The 18,034-nt window shown below is 43.0% G+C and overlaps 2 protein-coding genes and 1 long non-coding RNA gene across 8 annotated transcripts in view; 2 read left to right on the top strand and 1 right to left on the bottom strand.

The window, feature by feature from the left end:
* LOC107205072 (coatomer subunit gamma-2-like) overlaps positions 1-4,290 on the bottom strand; it is a 12,110-nt gene extending 7,820 nt beyond the window's left edge. The window contains exons 1-6 of the mRNA XM_015629198.2: positions 4,183-4,290; positions 3,313-3,365; positions 2,755-2,835; positions 2,443-2,514; positions 1,076-1,155; positions 352-427 (exon numbers count right to left, since the gene is read on the bottom strand). Coding sequence (XP_015484684.1) covers positions 352-427; positions 1,076-1,155; positions 2,443-2,514; positions 2,755-2,835; positions 3,313-3,365; positions 4,183-4,219 — 399 coding nt within the window. The 5' untranslated portion in view covers positions 4,220-4,290. The remainder of the gene's footprint in view (positions 1-351; positions 428-1,075; positions 1,156-2,442; positions 2,515-2,754; positions 2,836-3,312; positions 3,366-4,182) is intronic.
* A 69-nt stretch (positions 4,291-4,359) lies between these two features.
* Positions 4,360-13,857, top strand: LOC109022661. 6 transcript variants are annotated; one of them, XR_004497470.1, is made up of 6 exons: positions 4,360-4,606; positions 5,650-5,893; positions 7,164-7,567; positions 8,952-9,021; positions 10,101-11,372; positions 13,230-13,857. It is a non-coding gene; the product is annotated as an uncharacterized LOC109022661 (long non-coding RNA). The 6 variants fall into 6 exon arrangements; XR_004497475.1 differs by lacking the exon at positions 10,101-11,372 and having other exon boundaries at positions 4,365-4,606; positions 13,230-13,856; XR_004497473.1 differs by lacking the exon at positions 13,230-13,857 and having other exon boundaries at positions 4,365-4,606; positions 10,662-10,769.
* A 63-nt stretch (positions 13,858-13,920) lies between these two features.
* Positions 13,921-18,034, top strand: part of IL15RA (interleukin 15 receptor subunit alpha) — a 7,726-nt gene continuing 3,612 nt past the window's right edge. Inside the window, exon 1 of the mRNA XM_015628894.3 lies at positions 13,921-15,389. Within this exon, the coding sequence (XP_015484380.2) occupies positions 14,138-15,389 (1,252 nt within the window). The 5' untranslated portion in view covers positions 13,921-14,137. The remainder of the gene's footprint in view (positions 15,390-18,034) is intronic.

Here is an 18,034-nt window from a genome sequence, read left to right as displayed (position 1 = left end):
CACATTCCCAGTGCTCCAGCCCCACAGAAATTCCACAGAAATTGCACAGGGCATTGAGCAGAGCAATCCCTGACAGAGACTGGAGCTCCCAAATATTCCAGCTGCACATTCCCAGTGCTCCAGCCCCACAGAAATTGCACAGGAAATCGAGCAGAGCAATCCCAGATCAGCAAGGAGCTTCCAAACATTCCAGCTGCACATTCCCAGTGCTCCAGCCCCACAGAAATTGCACAAGAAATCAAGCAGCCCTCCATGAAGCAGCAGTTGCACGACTGCTGTAAAACCCATCCCTCAAGAGAGCAGTTTTGGGATTTGAAAGTGAGTTTTGGGATTTGATGCCTGTGTACTCACGTCAGTGATCCTGCACAGAGCTCGGATGGCCGGGCCTCGATAGACATCCTCCTTCCCTGTCATGTCTTTGGTCAAACTGAAAACATCAAAAACATCCTGTGAACACCTGTGGAATATCCCCACATCTCAGTCTTTATGTGACATTCACCTCTTTTAGCTGCTCTGGTTCTGCTTAGGAACAACTTCTTAATAATCAGTTTAATTGGAGAGTTATTAACATCAAAATCTGGGGAAATGCAGAGTTATAAAATGCACATAAAATTCGTGGTATTGCCTGGCTTGTTTGGCTCATTCTCTTGCCTGTTCTACAAGGAATTCTGATTTAGAAACAGGGAACAAAGTTCAGTTTGTCACGTATTTCTAAAGCTGTTCAGCCATGCAACAACAGATCCAATTCTTCCTCTTGCAACAGCTGCAATGGCTATTTTTGCAGTCAAAAAAATTGAAATTTCAGTGGGAGAATGAACTGGGCTTTGCTCTGCTTTTCTTTAATTGCTCTGACAGCAAAGTCACAGCCCAAAATCCGACATGAATTTAATAAAAAACAAACACCTTAAGATACAAGAAAACAAAGTAACACCCATTTGATAAAGTGAATTTCCCCCCCAAAGTGGGAACAAAATAACATTTGAGAGGTGCTGTGTGTCCCAATATCTTTAGGAAACCCCAGGAGCTGCAGTCCCTTTTTCCAGAGGCTGATCCTGGGTTCTGGGGGGTGTCCCACCTGCTGGTGACAATGATGACATCCTCAGAGATATTTGCCATCTCTTTGATTGTGAGGTAACACATTCTTCTGAGGGTTTGCTGTGGAAATGTGCAGAAAAAGAGGAAGCTCAGAGGTAATTAGGAGTTTAAGAAGATAAATAAACCATAAAGATTAAATATTTCACTTTAAAAGTAAGCTTTTAAACAAAATGTATTCTTCTCAATTGGAAGTTTTAAGTGTAAAATTACATTTTCAATTGGAAGTTTTAAGTGTAAAATTACATACCCAGCAGGGACTTTGGCTGGATAAGAGCCAAAATCCGTGCTATCAAACAAATCACAAGAGTAAGACATCAATATTTTTTAAATGATAAGAACTAATATAAAAATCTGTGTTAATTATCAAAGAAGTGATGCAGCTCAAAAGCCTGACAATTATCAGCTAAAAGCCTTGAAAATAACTTTGTTATTGTAAAAAAAATGGAAGCATATATATAAAAATTAAAGAAAAAATAGAAATGTGGAGTGTTGACATCAAGTCTTTGAAAACAATAAACTTTATATTTTAAGAAATATATTTTAAAATATATTTACAACATATATTTTATATATTTTTAAAATAGATATATTTTATTATGAAAATATTTTGAATTACATATTTAATATATTTTTATATATTATATATTATTATATATATTATATATTTTATATAAAATATATATATTATAAAATATATAGCTTTTTAAAATATATTTTAATATATAAAATATATTAAAAAAAAATCCTTTTTAAAAAGGATTCCAAACACTCAGTACTTCCACAAATTTTATTACATCTTTTAACAGCTGCACCTCCCTTGGACAAATCTCTAACAAGCAAACCATTTCTAATTAAAATTAACAAGCCCCATCACACTGCTCTGAGCTCTCACACTCTGCAGAACAAACTTAAAACCACAGGGGGACTTTACACTATGCTGAGCCCAAAGCTGAATTCCCAAATTCAATTCCCAAACCATTCCATGAGTTTTAGGGGCTTCTCATCCCTTGCCTCAATGAGATCAATCTGCAGGCAATTTTCAAATTCTGTTTGGAATTAAGCAGATGGGTGATTTGCAAGTGGAAGCAACAACCATTAAGTGATGCTGATTTGTAAATTCAGGCTTTGTAATTATCCCCACTTTTACAGCAGTAATTAACTCAGAATCCTCCCCTAACCCACAGAATAACCACATGTTATTATTCAGCCCTTTATTTCCAAACCAGGATTTGCCTGCAGAGCTCTCCCTGTGCAACGTTTGCCTCCCACATCCCAAAAATCCCATGGGTTTGGCAGCTCCTGCAAGCCCAGACAGAAGCAGGGAGAGGCAAATCCTCAGTTCCTTACATCATTAGACTGAAACAATCTGGTCATGGCAAAAAAAGCTTCCGTGGCTTCTGTGGTTCCAAAGTGTTCACCCTGGAATTGGCAGAGAGGAAAAACAGCATTATCCAGCTCCTTTTTTTCCAATTCCCTCCCATACACCAGGAATCTTCCCTTGGATTCTTCCCTTTCCTCCTCAGGGAATCCACAATTCTAAACTTCCAGGGATGGAATTTTCCCAAGGGGTTTTTCCCCTCGGTGGAAGGAAGAGATGGGAAACAACTTTTCCACTAAAAAAAATATTAATTCTGGATGGAGAGGAATCCTAAGAGTTACCTGGTTCAGCAGGTACAGGATCTTGGTAAGGATGTGAAGGCATCTTCGTGGGTTTATTGGGGTCTCATTGAAGAGCCGTGCCTGGAAATAAAACAGAAATTTTGCTTGAATATATCTCAATAATAATTACTTCTCTTTCAACATCAAAATTAAATTAATCTGTTTCCAGCCAAGCAAGCTTGTAATTTTTATTTATGTTAAATACGTGTCTCAGAGAATGTGTTCTTGCATCTTTCAGTTTGCAGCAATCTGAACAAAGCACAAAGAACTCATTTTGCCATCTGGAACAGGCAAAAATGCCTCAAAATAAAACATTTTTTTCTTCAGGAAGAGCCCCCTGAGATGCCACATGTCCACATGGAAGGCAGAAGCCACGTGGCATCTAATTACCCTAAAAAACTCCCTCATTACCTGTGGATAAAATTAACTTATTTACACTCTGTAATTTGAAATTAATTCTATGAATTTAGCCATGCACATTTCCCCACAAGCGTTCTGCAACACTTCCTGAAGGAAAAGATAATTAATTAAACTGCATTATCCTGTGATTATTCCTACCTCCTGGAGCACAGCGCTCTTCTCCAGATGCTGGAAAGGATTGGAACCACTACCTGTGGAAAAAGAAACCTCTCAGTTGAGGAAATTAATTCCTCACACACCCCAAAAGGTCACAACATGCAGAACAGCCCCAAAATTTTACCAAAAAACACCTCAAAACATTTCTCCTTGAATAAATGATGTTGGCCATCAACAGCTTTGAATCCACTTTCTTAAGTGGTATATTCAGTTATAGAAAGAATAAAGGTAAAAAAACAAAAGGAGAGGAAGAAAATTGTTTGCTATTTAATTTGCCTTCACATAAAATTATTTCTTTTTTTTTTCTTTGAGGGATGAAACATCTGCACTGAGCAGAGATGGGGATAAAATCCTCTCTGGAAACCAGCTCTGAAAACAGGGGGGAAATCCTTTGGATTTGTCACCAGAAGGGAGAAATACTTTGGCAGTTAGTTCTTAGAACTGAAGCACAAATACCCCTGTATTTGTATTTTATATTTATTGAGCTGTGAGAGAAGAGAGAGCGCAAAATGGAATGGGCTGGGCTGAAAGGAGATTTAAGGATCATTCACTTCCACCTCCTGTCACGAGCAGGGACAACTTCCATTACCCCAGCTTGCTCCAACATGGCCTTAGATATTTTCAGGTATCCAGGAGCAACCACAGCTTCTCTGGGAATTTTATTCCAGAGCCTCCCCACCTCAGCATCTCCCTCACCCTCAGCATCCCCTCAGCGCCCTCATCTCCACCCGCGTTCGCCTCAGCACTCCCGTCACCTGAACCGCCGCTGTCACCCCAGCAGCCTTCAGCCCCCTCCTCCTCAGCCCCCTCCTCGCCCCAGCCGCCCTCCCCTCACCCTCAGCCCCCCCGTACCGGACTCCTCGTCCTTTTTATCGAACTTCTTGATCATGGCGGCCCCGCTCCCGCTCCCTCAGAGCGCCGCCGCCTCAGCCGCCCCGCCGGAAGCCCCGCCCCCCGTCCCGCTCTCTGCCATCTGATTGGGCAGCGGCTCTGTCAATCAACCCCGGCGCTTTCCGCCTGGCCAAGCCACGCCCCCACCCTCGCGCTGAAGGGGCGGGGCCGGAATGAGGGCGCATCTTAAAGGAGCCGCGTTATTATTTCGTGAGGGGAGTGAGGCTCCGCTGAGAGACAGAGAGATAAATAAATAGATTAATAAACAATTTGAGCTTCTGGTGAAGAAACGGGAACTCGTATGGAGTTCACATGGAATTTACGTGGAATTCACATGGAATTGGTGCGACAATCCAACCCTCTGGGGCCTTTGGTAAAGGCCGGGGTAAGTCACGAGTAACTCGAATGTAACTCTTATGTAACTCACATTTAAGTCCCGTGGAAGACCAACCACTGAGCTACTTGGTAATAAAGCAAATAAATTCCCATGTAACTCAAATGTTAACAAGTTAACAGACTTTAAGGCAAACCAAGCATTGAGCCCAATTGCAAAAAATGAAAGGATTTCCATTAATCTCTCAAGAAACTCCTGTGTAAATCCCAAATAATTCCCTCTTAATTCTCAGGTAAATCATGTGTAACTCACACATAACTCTCATAATACACCAACCATTAGAGCCCCTTGTAAAAAAAAAAAGCCTCAAGTTATGCCAGGCAAGGTTTAGGTTGGATATTGGGAAAATTCCTGGAAAGATTTGTCCAGGAGTCCCCATTCCCAGAGGGATTTAACATCCTGTGGATATGGCCTTGGCAATGTGAAAAACGAGGTTCGCATAATTTTTTTTTTTTAGAATTTTAAAAGTTTAATAGACAATTAGGAGATAAAAATAAAGTAAAATATACAGATACGGCTGGGTGTCTCTGCATTCACCTTACTAACAAAGGATTGTTCCTTAAAAACAGAACCTTATTACATATCCATAAATTCTCAGACATATTCAGACATTCTTTTTAAGTTTTTGATGTTCCTTTGTTTAGTTTTTACCTTTACCCTTTCCCAATAAATCAATCTTCTTGGTGCCACTGGGTTTTATATCCTCTGATAACGGGTGAAATAAATCCTTCTCTTGGAGATCTTGGAGGAAAAGATAATTTTAAGAATGCAGGGGGGTCTCTGACTGTCTTTTCAGTCTCTGGGTTCTATAAACATTATAAAATTATATAAAATTGTGCTTTGATATCATGTTATAGCCTAACATATATGTGTATTATACCACTATTTTTAAGTTTCATCAATAGCAAAAATAAACTATATTAATACAACAAAAGTTTTCTAACCTTATACATATAAAATTCATTATAATATTTACGAAAAACCAATAATATAATATGATTCTGGATGGAATAAACTGGAATTCAAATCCATAGGAGCAGCTTTGCCCTTGGAGGAGCCGGTGCTGCCTTCACTGAGCAGGTTGGGAATGCTGGAATTCTCCTCCTCATCCTGCAAGGAAAATAATTTCATGCTTTTATGTGAAGGAAAACAGGCAATTCCTTAGGATAAAAACAGGATCCAAGCCTGTATCCTGCTAAATCCAGCAGCAGTGACCTTGAGGAGGCTGGAGCACAAAGATGTAATCTGAATTTTCTATCCAAAGTTGGATTTTTCATGGTATTTTTGGAATCTGATGATGAAAAACTGCTTAATTCCATCCTATTTTCCTCACTTCTCCTGCTTCTAATCCACAATCTGGGGAGTTACAAAAACTCCTGGGGAGTTTTTAATTCACAATTTTTAAATTAATTTAGTTTTTGGTTTAATTTTAAAATTTAATCCTGGTTCCTTCCTGTGCTGCTCAGCCAGGTTTAACAGCCCAGACAATAATTTTTGGGCAGGACACCAAGAGCAGAGTGATTTTTCCTGGCATGTCCTGTTTGAGTGGGAACTCATCCATCTCCTGACAAAATTACTTTTTTCCTGAATAATCTCCTAGGAAATAAATTAAGATAAACTCATTGGTTTCCAGTGAAATAACTGGAGTCATGAATGAGTTCATTCAGTGCCTCTTCCGCTCGAACTGAGGAAAAAAATTCAACCTAAAGAAGCCTAAAAAATAAAAAAACTAAAAACTCGAACTGAGGAAAAAAATTCAACCTAAAGAAGCCTAAAAAATAAAAAAACTAAAAAATAAAGCCTAAAAAAAACCCTAAAAATATTAACCTGAATAAACAAATTTATTAAATAAATAAAATATCAACCTAAAACTATTAACCTAAATAAATAAATTTATTAAATAAATAAAACATTAACCTAAATAAATGAATAAATAAATAAATAAAATAAAATATTAACCTAAAAAAATTGTATTTATTAAATAAATAGAATATCAACCTAAAAATATTAACCTAAATAAATAAATAAATAAATTTATTAAATAAATAAAATATCAAGCTAAAAATAGAAATATAAATAAATAAATCTATTAAATCTAAAATCCTAAATAAATCAATTTATTAAATAAATAAAATACCAGCCTAAAAACATTAAGCTATATTAATTAATTAAATAATTAAATAATTAAATAAATAAAATTGCAACCTAAAATATTAACCTAAATAAATAAATAAAATTATTAAATAAATAAAAATATCTACCTAAAAATATAAACATAAATAAATTAATCTATTTATATATATTAAATAAATAAAATATCAACTTTAAAACAGTAACCTAAATAAATAAAGTTATTAAATAAAGAAATCATCAACCTAAAAATAATAACCTAAATAAATAAGTTTATTAAATAAATAAAATATCAATCTAAAAACATTAAACTAACTTAATTTATTTATTAAATAAATAAATTAATTAAATATCAACCTAAAAAAAATATTTACATGATTATTTCAAGTTTTTATTTTCCCTTTCCCATTTCTTTCAGCATTTTTGGAGCCCCCAGAGAATCATTTCCCCTTCCATTGGGGAAGGGGAATAAAAGATTGGCAGCTCTGTAAGGATCTCAGACAGGATTTTATGGAATGGGATTTAGGAATTTCCATCTAAAATCTGCTTTTCCCTTGTTTTTTCCAAGTGGGAATTCTTTGCTGCATTCCAAATCTGAGTGACAGAGAAATTCAGAGAAAACTGATTTATTTTTTTCCCAGGAAAATTTGAATTTATTTGTCTGAATTCCCTGATCTCACCCTTGTTTCTATGGAATTGTGGATTTGTGCTTTCTGTGGGAAAAATTTCTGGTGTTTTTTTCTTGGAGCAGAGGGTTGTAATGAAAGGATTTTGTTTTACTTCCCAAACACCACCAATGAATGAGTTTCTGAAACAAGGGAGGTACAGGATGAGTTTATTTCCTAAAATAAAATGGGATATCTGATATCTCATATATATAATGCAATATGTAATTTCTGTTATCTGAAATATATTGTATATAATGTTGTGTATATGTTATATAATATATATTACATATATTTTACATAATATATGTAAATATATAAGATATATATTTTATTTTATATATTTTATTTTATATATTTTATACATATATAAAAATATAAAATAATATAAATATATAAATATAAATAAATATAATATAATATGTAAAATATATATATAATATCTATTTATAGTTATATATATAAAATATAGATATTTTAGATATGATTATTGCATATATATGCATTACATATTACATATTATATACACTTCATATATAATATAATATATATATTATGTATTATTATATTATGTGTATATATTATATATTACATGTATATATTATGTATTATACACTGTATATTATATGTCATATGTCATGTTATATTATGTTATATATTATATTATATTATATTATATTATATTATATTATATTATATTATATTAATGTTTTAAATATCACAATATTTTACATAATGTTATGTTTATCATATTATTTCATAGATCATAAATGATATTTTGTTATATAGTATTACATATTAAATATGTTATAAGCAATGTATAACATATATATGAATTATATATCATTATATATATAATATAACATAAGTTATAATGTAATATTATATTTACTATAATTATTCTATTTATAGATAATTTATATATTATAATGTAGATATATTATTTATATATCATAATGTATTATAATATATGTAATTATTATTATAATAATGTAATTATATAATAATTATATATAATTATTATAATTATACATAATATAATAATATAATTATATATCGTTATTATAATTATAATAATTATAATATGATATTATTATATATAATATATATAATATAATTTATATACCATTATATATATAATATAAGTCATAATGTGATATTATATTTACTATAATTATTTTATTTATAGATAATTTATTTATTATAATATATTATAATTATTTATTGTTTTAGATATTTATATATTTTTATAAATTACAATAATAATTATTATATTATATTTTATTATATTCTTATATACATTTATATATAATATATAAAGATAATAATTATATATATTATATATCATATTCTATATAATATATAATATTATATATTTAATATACTGTACAATAGATTATAAATTATTTTAATGCATATATACATTAAATATGTTATATGTTATATGTTATATGTCTTATATATTACATTATATTATATAATATTACATTAGACCATTTTAATAAACCCTGGGGTAACTTTTTATCTCTGGACCTGCTCAGGAGCTGCAGTTTCTCCTGGAATTCTGATTTCCTCCTCATCTCCCGTGGCTGAAGTTGTCCCACCCTGAAGGTGAGGTTGTGCTGTCCCCTCTGCTGAACAGCTTTTAATAAAAAATTATTCATTTATTAAATAACTCCTCTCTCCACTGAGGTTACCCCATCCTTACTCACATCCTACTACACCCTCAAAAACGCGGTGGAGACAGAACCACCCCAAAAACCCCAATTTTGGAGCTCAAATCTCTTTTTAGCACCTCCCCAACCCCCAGGAGCCTTCAGGAAAAGCTCTGCAGCACCATCAGGATGTTTATTCCCAGGATTTATCCTCCCAGGATGAAGAGTGAACAACAACCATCCCACAGGAACAGGCTGTGGATGCTTCCCACTCTTCCTCTCACTTCCAGAGGTTCAAAACTGTTCCTGCCATGTTCCCAGCTCTGCCTTTTCCACCTCAAACTTGAGGTTTTATAATCTCCCAAAACAAATCCCAAACAAGTTTTTCCTGCAGTTTTTCTTCTTCTTTGACATTATTTCCTTCAACTGCTGGTAGAGGTCAGGGACATCACCACAGCAACAATTCCAAAGGGAATATTTGGGTGTTTTACCATTTTTCCAAGGTTTATATTCAGGATTCCCAACATCAGCTGTTGACAGCAGAGCCAAGTGGAATCTGACAATTATCAAACTTTAAAAAGGGAAGGTGTTTTCCCAACTGGCTGGAATTTCTTTTTAGAAGGGAAAAATAAACAAACCCCAAGTGATGGATATTTATTCATTCCCAGGAAGCGAGGGTGGAAAGTTCCATACAAATCTTCCCTCTTCTTTCTCACCCTCGGAAAATACAAAAAGGTGTGAGCAGAATTCATTTGGCTTCAGGAAAAATCCTCTGGGAATGTTATTTGCAGGGAAAAGTGGATGTGGCCAAGCCTCCAGCTGGAATTTTCACATTTTGTGTTTTGTCAGTTCTCTTCCTTCCTTGAATCATTGAATTGTGACCAAAATCTGCTCATTCTCTTTGGGAAAAGGCTGATTCTCAAAATCAGCCTCACATCTGAGAACTGGAAGTTCCCAAATTACAAGTTGAGACCTAAAGCAACCCCGTGGCTGAAAAACCCCGGGTGGTTTCACGGGTGCTTTCCTCTCCCACAGAAAAGGAGCTGAAGTTCCAAAAAAATTCCGCTGGAGATCCCCTGAGCTGAGCTGAGCCCTCCCTGCTGCTCCTCTGGCTGGAAGATCTCACTTCCAACACTCCAGCGTGGAGATGTTTCCCTTGGAAAGCTCTGGAAAGGCTGGAATCTCTCCAGCCTGAGGCTGTGAATGCTCGTTCCCACAGCCAGGATGTTCTGTTGGGCAGCAAAATCCCCTCGTTTTTACCAACTCTGCCAAATTCCAGCCAAAATAGGGAATTTTCACTTGTAAAACAGCAGCAACTTCAGCTTTTATGAGAGAATGACCTTGACTGCAATGCTTAGCACTGGATCTCCTCCTCCTCCTATTCCTCCTCCTCCTCCTTCTCCTTCTCCTCCTCCTCCTCCTTCTCCTTCTCCTCCTCCTCTTCCTCCTCCTACTCCTCCCTCTCCTCTTCTTTTTCCTCCTCCTCCTCCAGAGCCTGAAAATTTTCATAATTCCCACAACACAAAATGTTACCACTGGAATTTTTTCCTTTCTCCATCCCTTTTAATTTCCAGGGCAATGTTTTGACTTTTCCAGGTGTCTCCAAGCGCGATTGGTAGCGCTGCTTTGGGACAGAATCCAGGCCCAGCAACTGCTTCTTGCTGGATTAATAGTAGCTAATTAAAATGAAAGCAATTAACTTGATGGGAAATCATCTCAGACTGCCAACCTGAGCTTTACAAATCTTTTCTTGCAACCATTTTCCCACATTCCCAAATAATGCTGGGAGGATCAACTCACATCCCGAGTTGGTTTTATGTACTCGGTGCAGGAACCTGGGAGAACTGATAAGAAATTAAGTAATTCCTGATTAAATCCTCAAAGGAAAACAAAATCTGGTTCTTTACTGGGATTTTGGATCATTCTGCTCCTTGAGGCAGTTTTGATTTCTGTTTGCTGGAAAATGAATTCAAAGGAATATTTTTGTCCATCCTCATCCCTGATGAAACAAGGAGTTTGTCTCCTTTTGGACACTGGATTGATCCTTAATCCTGACTTAAAACCCAGCTTTTCCTACCCAAAAATCTCCAGTTCAAGAGTCACAGCCACCAACACAACCCTTCCATGAGCTACATCCCAGGAAAAGCCTGGAATTCCTTGACCACTTGTGGTGGTGCATCCCTCCAGCTTCTCCTTCCTTGGAGCTGCTCTGGGGCCTCAGGAATTCCCACCTGGATGGGGAAGGAATTTGAGCGTGGAAAAACGGGAGAAATTTTCCATACCAAGACTCCCGGTTTCCTGAGCAAGGTGAGGAACGAGGGATGATCCCTTATTCCCTGAAGGCCTTGGAATTTCACTGCTTGGAATCAGCCCAAGTGGAAAATTACCATTGTTAGCAGAGCTTTGAAAAAAAACAAAACCCTCCAGTAATTCCCAGTTTGGGTTGTGGCCAGGGTAGAAACTTCCTGATGATTTACGGGAAATCATGGAATTACAGAATGACTTGGAAAGGATCTCAGGGATCACCCAGTGCCGTGGACACCTCCCACCATCCCAGGCTGCTCCAGCCTGGCCTTGGATATTCCTGGGATCCAGGGGCTGCTCTGGGAATTCCAGCCCAGCCAGGAATTCCTTCCCAAAACCCAACCAACCCCGACCCCCGGGAAGGGGAAGCCATTCCCTGTGTCCTGTCCCTCCAGGCCTTTCCCAAATTCCAGCTCTCCCGGAGCCCCTCCAGGCCCTGGAATGTGCTGGAAGCTCTCCCTGGATCCTTCCCTTCTCCAGGAGAACATTCCCAGCTCTCCCAGCCTGGCTCCAGAGCCTGACATTGGATCCATCTCCTCTCCAAGGAATTGATGGACCCAGGGCCTTCCCTTGCAATCTCAGGAAGCCACCAAGGCTCTCCCTTCCCTTTCCCTCTCTTTCCCATCCCCATTTCCCAGAAAAATCCCTCGGGGTGGATTCGGAGCCTCCCAAATCCCAGAATCCCGGAATGCTTTGGGATGGGATCCAGGGACCTTCCATCCCATCCCATTCCAATCCCACCATCCCAGGCTGCTCCAACCCTTCCTTGGCCATTTCCAGGATCCAGGGGCAGCCACAGCTGCTCTGGGAATTCCCAAATCCCACCCCAATCTCCCCTTTTCCAATCTGGAGCCATTCCCTGGCTCCTGCTCCTCCAGGCCTTTCCCAAATTCCAGCTCTCCTGGATCCCCTTTATCTCCTGGAATTTGCTGGAAGCTCTCCCTGGATCCTTCCCTTCTCCAAGTGAGCACCTGCAGGACAAAGCCTGGTCCTTGGATGGATGGGATATGGGGAAGGAATTCCCAGCTGGGCTGGAATTCCCAGAGTAACCCCTGGATCCCTGGAAGTGTCCAAGGAAAGGTTGGTTGGGCTTGGAGCACCCTGAGATGGTGGAAGATGTCCCTGCTCATTGCAGAGGGATGGAAAAAGATGATTTAAAGATCCCTTCCCACCCAAACCTTTCCATAATTCTATGAAATTTATATCAAAACCTGCTTTTGCCAATCCCATCGATGGTGGCAGTGACAGTGGTGCCAATCCAACCCCAAAATTGCTCCTCAGATATTCAAAGCCCTGAAATATCAACTTGGATATGGGATGGTGAATTCCTTTGGAAATCCAGATGTTCAGCTCTCGGATTTCTCCCTGCCTCGAGGGAGGGATGATTTAGGATCCTTGTCCTGGTGCTGCACCTCGGGGAGACGTCCCTGACACAGGGACCAGGCAAGGATTGGTGGGATGATCCCACAAATCATCCTGTCAGGAAAAATTCCCTGTCTGACCTTCCTGGAGCTGCTCTGGAATTCACAATTCCTGAGCTGGGAATGAACCCAGCTCCACCCCACACCCACAGGGTCAGAGCAGCTTTCCTCACTCCAGGTTTCCCGTGGCAGAGCCTCAGACATCTCAATCCTTCAAATAATTTCATCTCAGTGCAATAATTAAATAATCAAAGATTATTTGAGCTCTCAGGAGGTTTTCACACCCTCACAGTCCAAGCATGGAAAAGTCTGGATTCCTCAGCACTGGTTGTGCTGATCTTCTGGAAGTTCAGCATCTGCAGAGCTCGTTTGCATCAGCAGCACCAAAATCCTCACCTGGAAATTTAGGATGCAATCAGATTTTTTTCATCTTTTTTAGGAATTCTTGAGAAGAAAGGCAAAGTCTTCCCAGATCCAATTTTCTTTACCAAAACCCGAGATTATCGAGCACAGCTCTGGCACAAAGTGCTGTGAGCCCTGCCCTGCTGATTGTTTTTCACAACTCTCATCCAGTGGGATCCCAGCCCATCCAGGGAATCTGGGAGAGCCCAAAGCTGGATCAGAACTCCCACATTTCCATCCAAGGAGCCGAGTTGGGGAGGATTTGTTGTGTGCAGGATCTGTGGGATCCCGGGAATGCTGTGGGACGGAGCCTGACTGCAGGAGCTCTGCAGATCTTCCAGGGCTGGATCACAGCTTGTTTTCCAGTGCTGAGGTTTGTGTGCATGCTCCAGCGCTGGGATTCCTGATCCCAAGGACACGGAATTCCACCAGATCCATGGCCAGCCATGGGAGGGAGGAGCTGCATCCCCCCAGGACACAGTGATTCCCTCGGAATGAGGGAGCACTCCCTCATCTCCTGACGGGATTGCATCTCTTCCCAATTATTGCATCCCTTCCCAAATATTGCATTCATTCCCAAAATATCCCATCCCTTCCCAAAATATTCCATCCCTCCCAATCTGTTCCATCCCTTCCCAAGGTATCCCATCCCTTCCCAAAATATCCCATCCCTTCCCCAGATATTCCATCCCTTCCCAAGCTGTTCCATCCCTTCCCAAGATATTCCATCCCTTCCCAAGATATCCCATCCCTTCCCCAGCTGTTCCATCCCAGGGGTACCAGACCCCCCTGGGTGTTGCGGTGACCCCGATGCCGCATCCCCCCCCAGGCGCTGCTTCCTCCAGGGTTACCCCACCCCCTCTCTCCCACCCCTGACACTTCACCCCCTGGATCACGAATCCAAACATTTCATCTTGTCCCCCTCAGGGATCTCACATCCCGTGGATGTTGCATCCCCTCCCCACCACTCGCCGGGAATCGCGTCCCTCTTTAGGTCCCGAATTCCGCACTCCCCTTTCCCTCGGTTTTGTATTCCCGGGTTATTCCATCCCTTCAGCTGCTGCATCCGGGATTGCAGCTCCACCCCTCCCGCTATTCCATTCCCGGGCTGCTTCATCCTCCCGGGAATCTCTCCATCCCCCCCGGACAATGAATGCCCCTCACCCCCTGTATTTCATCCCTTTCCGGGTATTGTGTTCCCGGACACAGAATTTCCCCCGGACACCGAATTTCCCCTGGACACCGAATTCCCTCCAGGTGCTGAAAAACCCCCCGGGCATCGAATTCCCCCCCAGGTACCGAATTCCCCCGGACACCGAATTTTCCCTGGAAACCGAATTTCCCCCTGGACACCGAATTTCCCCCCAGGCACCAAAATCCACCCCGGGCATCGAATTCCACCGGGCATCGAAATCCCCCCCCGGACACCGAATTCCCCCCCCCAGGTACCGAATTCTCCCCCGGACACCGAATTCTCTCCTGGACACCGAATTTCCCCTGGACACCGAATTTCCCCCCGGGCATCAAGTTCCCTCTGGACACCGAATTCTCCCCGGCATTGCCGCCCCCACTCGCCCCTCCCGGACCCCTCCTTCAACAGAATTCAACAGAATCACCGGGTTGGAAAAGACCTCTAAGATCGAGTCCAGCCCAGCCCCAACCCCTCAACTAAACCACGGCACCCAGTGCCACATCCAGGCTTTTTTAAACACATCCAGGGGTGGTGACTCCACCACCTCCCCAGACAGAAAATTCCACTGTTTTATCACCCTTTCTGTAAAAATCTTCTTCCTAATTTCCTTAACCCAGCCTGTATTTCCTTTGGCGCAGCTTGAGGCTGTGTCCTCTCTTGCCTGGAGAAAAAGTCCGACCCCAGCTGACCCCAAGCTCCTTCCAGGGAGTTTAGAGAGTGCTAAGGTCACCTCCGAGTCTCCTTTTCTCCAAGATAAACAACCCCATCTCCCTCAGCATTCCCTCCCCGTCCCTGGCTCCCCATCCCGGCAGGGCGGTGCGTCCCTCCCGGTCCCGAAAGCGAAAGCGAAACCTCTCGGGAACCGCGACAGCAGCGGCAGGGAAGGGCCACGGATCTCCCGCAGATCCCGGAGCTGTCCCCGGGCCGGTGCCATGGCACGGCCGCTGCTGCCGCTGCTCTGCGCTACGGCCGCTCTGCTGCTGCTCCGCGCCGCCGCCGACACCGGTAAGCGGAGCTGCCCCGGGCTCCCCGGCTCGCCGCCGGCTTGTCCGAGCCTTCCCCGGGATCTCCCCACCTTCCCCGGGGTGCCCGCGCCCTTTCCTGGGTCTCTAAACCTTCCCCGGGGTGTCCGCTCCGTCCCGGAGGTGCGAGCTCCGTTTTCCCGCGATTCCCGCTCCGTTCCCACGTGTGCCTGCTGGACTTCCGCCGGGAATCACGCCGGGAATCACGCCACTCCCTGGGCTTCCCAAGCTCCCAGGGAGTTCACGCTATCCCTGGGGTGTCAATGCCATCCCTAAGCTGTTCGCTCCTGTCCCGGAGATGCTCGCACCGATTCCCGGGATTCCCGCGCTATCCCCAGATTGCCCGCGCCGCTCCTTGGGATGCCCGTTCTGCTTCCTGAGGAATCCGTTCTGCTTCCTGGAGTAGTCACGCCATTCCCTGGAGAACCTGAGCCCCAACTTGGGGTGCCCACGTTAGTCCTGAGGTGCCCATTGCATCCCTAAGGTGTTTGATCCTCTCCCGAAGGTGCTCGCTCCGCTTTCCCAGGATGCCGGTGCTGATCCCCGGGATCCCCGCTACCCTTCCTGGGGTACCCAAACCCCCACTCAGGGTGTCCCTGGGGTGGCAGTGCCATCCTTAAGGTGTTTGTCCGGTCCCTAAGATGCTTTCTCTGATTCCCTGGATGCTGGCTCTGCTCCGTGGGGTACCCAAGCCCTCACTTGAGATTCCCAGGCTGCTCGCCAGGGTGTCCATGCCATCCCTGAGGTGTCCATGCCATCCCTGGGGTGTCCATGCCATCCCTGGGCTGCCCATGTCATCCCCGAGGTGTCCATACCCTCCTTGGGGTGTCCATGTCATCCCCGAGGTGTCCATGTCATCCCCGAGGTGTCCATGCCATCCCCGAGGTGTCCACGCCATCCCTGGGCTGCCCATGTCATCCCCGAGGTGTCCATGCCATCCCTGAGGTGTCCATGCCATCTCCAGGGTGTCCATACCATCCCTGGGCTGCCCATGTCATCCCCGAGGTGTCCATGCCCTCCTTGGGGTGTCCATACCATCCCTGAGGTGTTCATGCCATCCCTGGGGTGCCCATGCCATCCCCGAGGTGTCCATGCCCTCCTTGGGGTGTCCATGCCCTCCTTGGGGTGTCCATGCCATCCTTGGGGTGTCTATGCCATTTCCAGGGTGTCCATGCCCTCCTTGGGGTGTCCATGCCCTCCTTGGGGTGTCCATGCCATCCTTGGGGTGTCTATGCCATTTCCAGGGTGTCCATGCCATCCTTGGGGTGTCCATGCCATCCTTGGAACATCCATGGACATCCCAGGGAGTTCCCTGGGTTCCCACCTCACTCCTGGCATTCCCGCTCCGCCTCCTCACAGCATCCAGGGAGTCCGGGGTGATTTTTGGGATCTGTGTGATGGAGCCACGGGAGCTGCCATGGGATTTCAGCCTGGGGGATCCCTGTGGGTTTTCCATGGGATTTCCATGGCTGCAGAGCCTGGAAAATTAGGCAGCTGGAGGTGTTTTCCTGGGATGGTCGGCTCCCGGCGTCTCAGCTCCTTTGGGAGGTTGGCCAAGGATGGGATGAGTCTTTGAGCACCTGGGATGATCCATCCATGGGAAATTCCAACTGACTGCTGAGGGATAAAAACCTAAATCCTGCTTCTCCAGCCAATTCCTCCCCTTTTCCCCCTTGGAATGTATTTTGTCTCATCAAACAAGCTGAAATCCATGGATGGCGCGAAACACCGGATCGTGATCCTGGAGGGTGGCGCTGCTGGGATCTCATTTGAAAAATTTGGGTGTTTTTAGAAAGAGGAGATTGAAATCAACTGGAAAAAAAACCAACCTTCAGAGGGATTGGGATGAGATTTAAAAGCTGGAAGGCAGAAACAGAGCTCGCAGATCCCTGTTTTTCCTGGACACTTTTGGTGTTTCCAGCTGGATTTCCTGCTGAGCTCCCTTTGGAGGAGTGTCTGGAATTGGCACCGGGAGGGTTTTTCATTCACTGAAGGCACAGTTCCAGGTCTGGCGAGTCGTGAGGCTGTTGCGAAACATCCCCGGGTGGGCGTTTCCTTGAATCCCAGTTCCAAGATCTGCTGATTTCAGGAATTTTGCCCACATTTTGACAGGAGACCAAGAGCAGCTGTGCTCAGCACGTGTGTGATCCCCCAGCCGGGATCCATCCGGATCCACCCAGACCCACCCGGATCCACCCAGATCCATCCGGATCCACCCAGATCCACCCGGATCCACCCGGGCACGGTGACGGAGCGGATTTCCCCCAGCACGTTCTGGGGATGCACCACAAATTGGGGCAGGAATTTTTAAGGATGGAGATTTTTATCTCTGGATGTTTTGGGTGCTGCAGGAGCACGTTGGTGTTCCTGTCCTCACTGCTGCTGTGCCATTGTCCCCTTCCCATCCTGCTCCCATTCCCCCCTGCTCCATTCCCACCATTCCCATTCTCACTGTTCCCATTCCCACCCTGCTGCCATCGCACTCCTGTCCCTGGTGGCTGCTGTCCATTCCCATCCCTGTGAGCTCCCGTCCTCACAGCTCTGCCATTCCCATTCCCATTTCTCCCATCTCTATTCTGTAACAATCCCAGCCCAGCTGTGTGTTCCTCCTGGCTGGACACTGCTCCA

This window comes from Parus major, chromosome 1A, assembly GCF_001522545.3.
Source record: "Parus major isolate Abel chromosome 1A, Parus_major1.1, whole genome shotgun sequence".
NCBI lineage: Eukaryota > Metazoa > Chordata > Aves > Passeriformes > Paridae > Parus > Parus major.
This window is presented reverse-complemented; position numbering and strand designations above follow the sequence as displayed.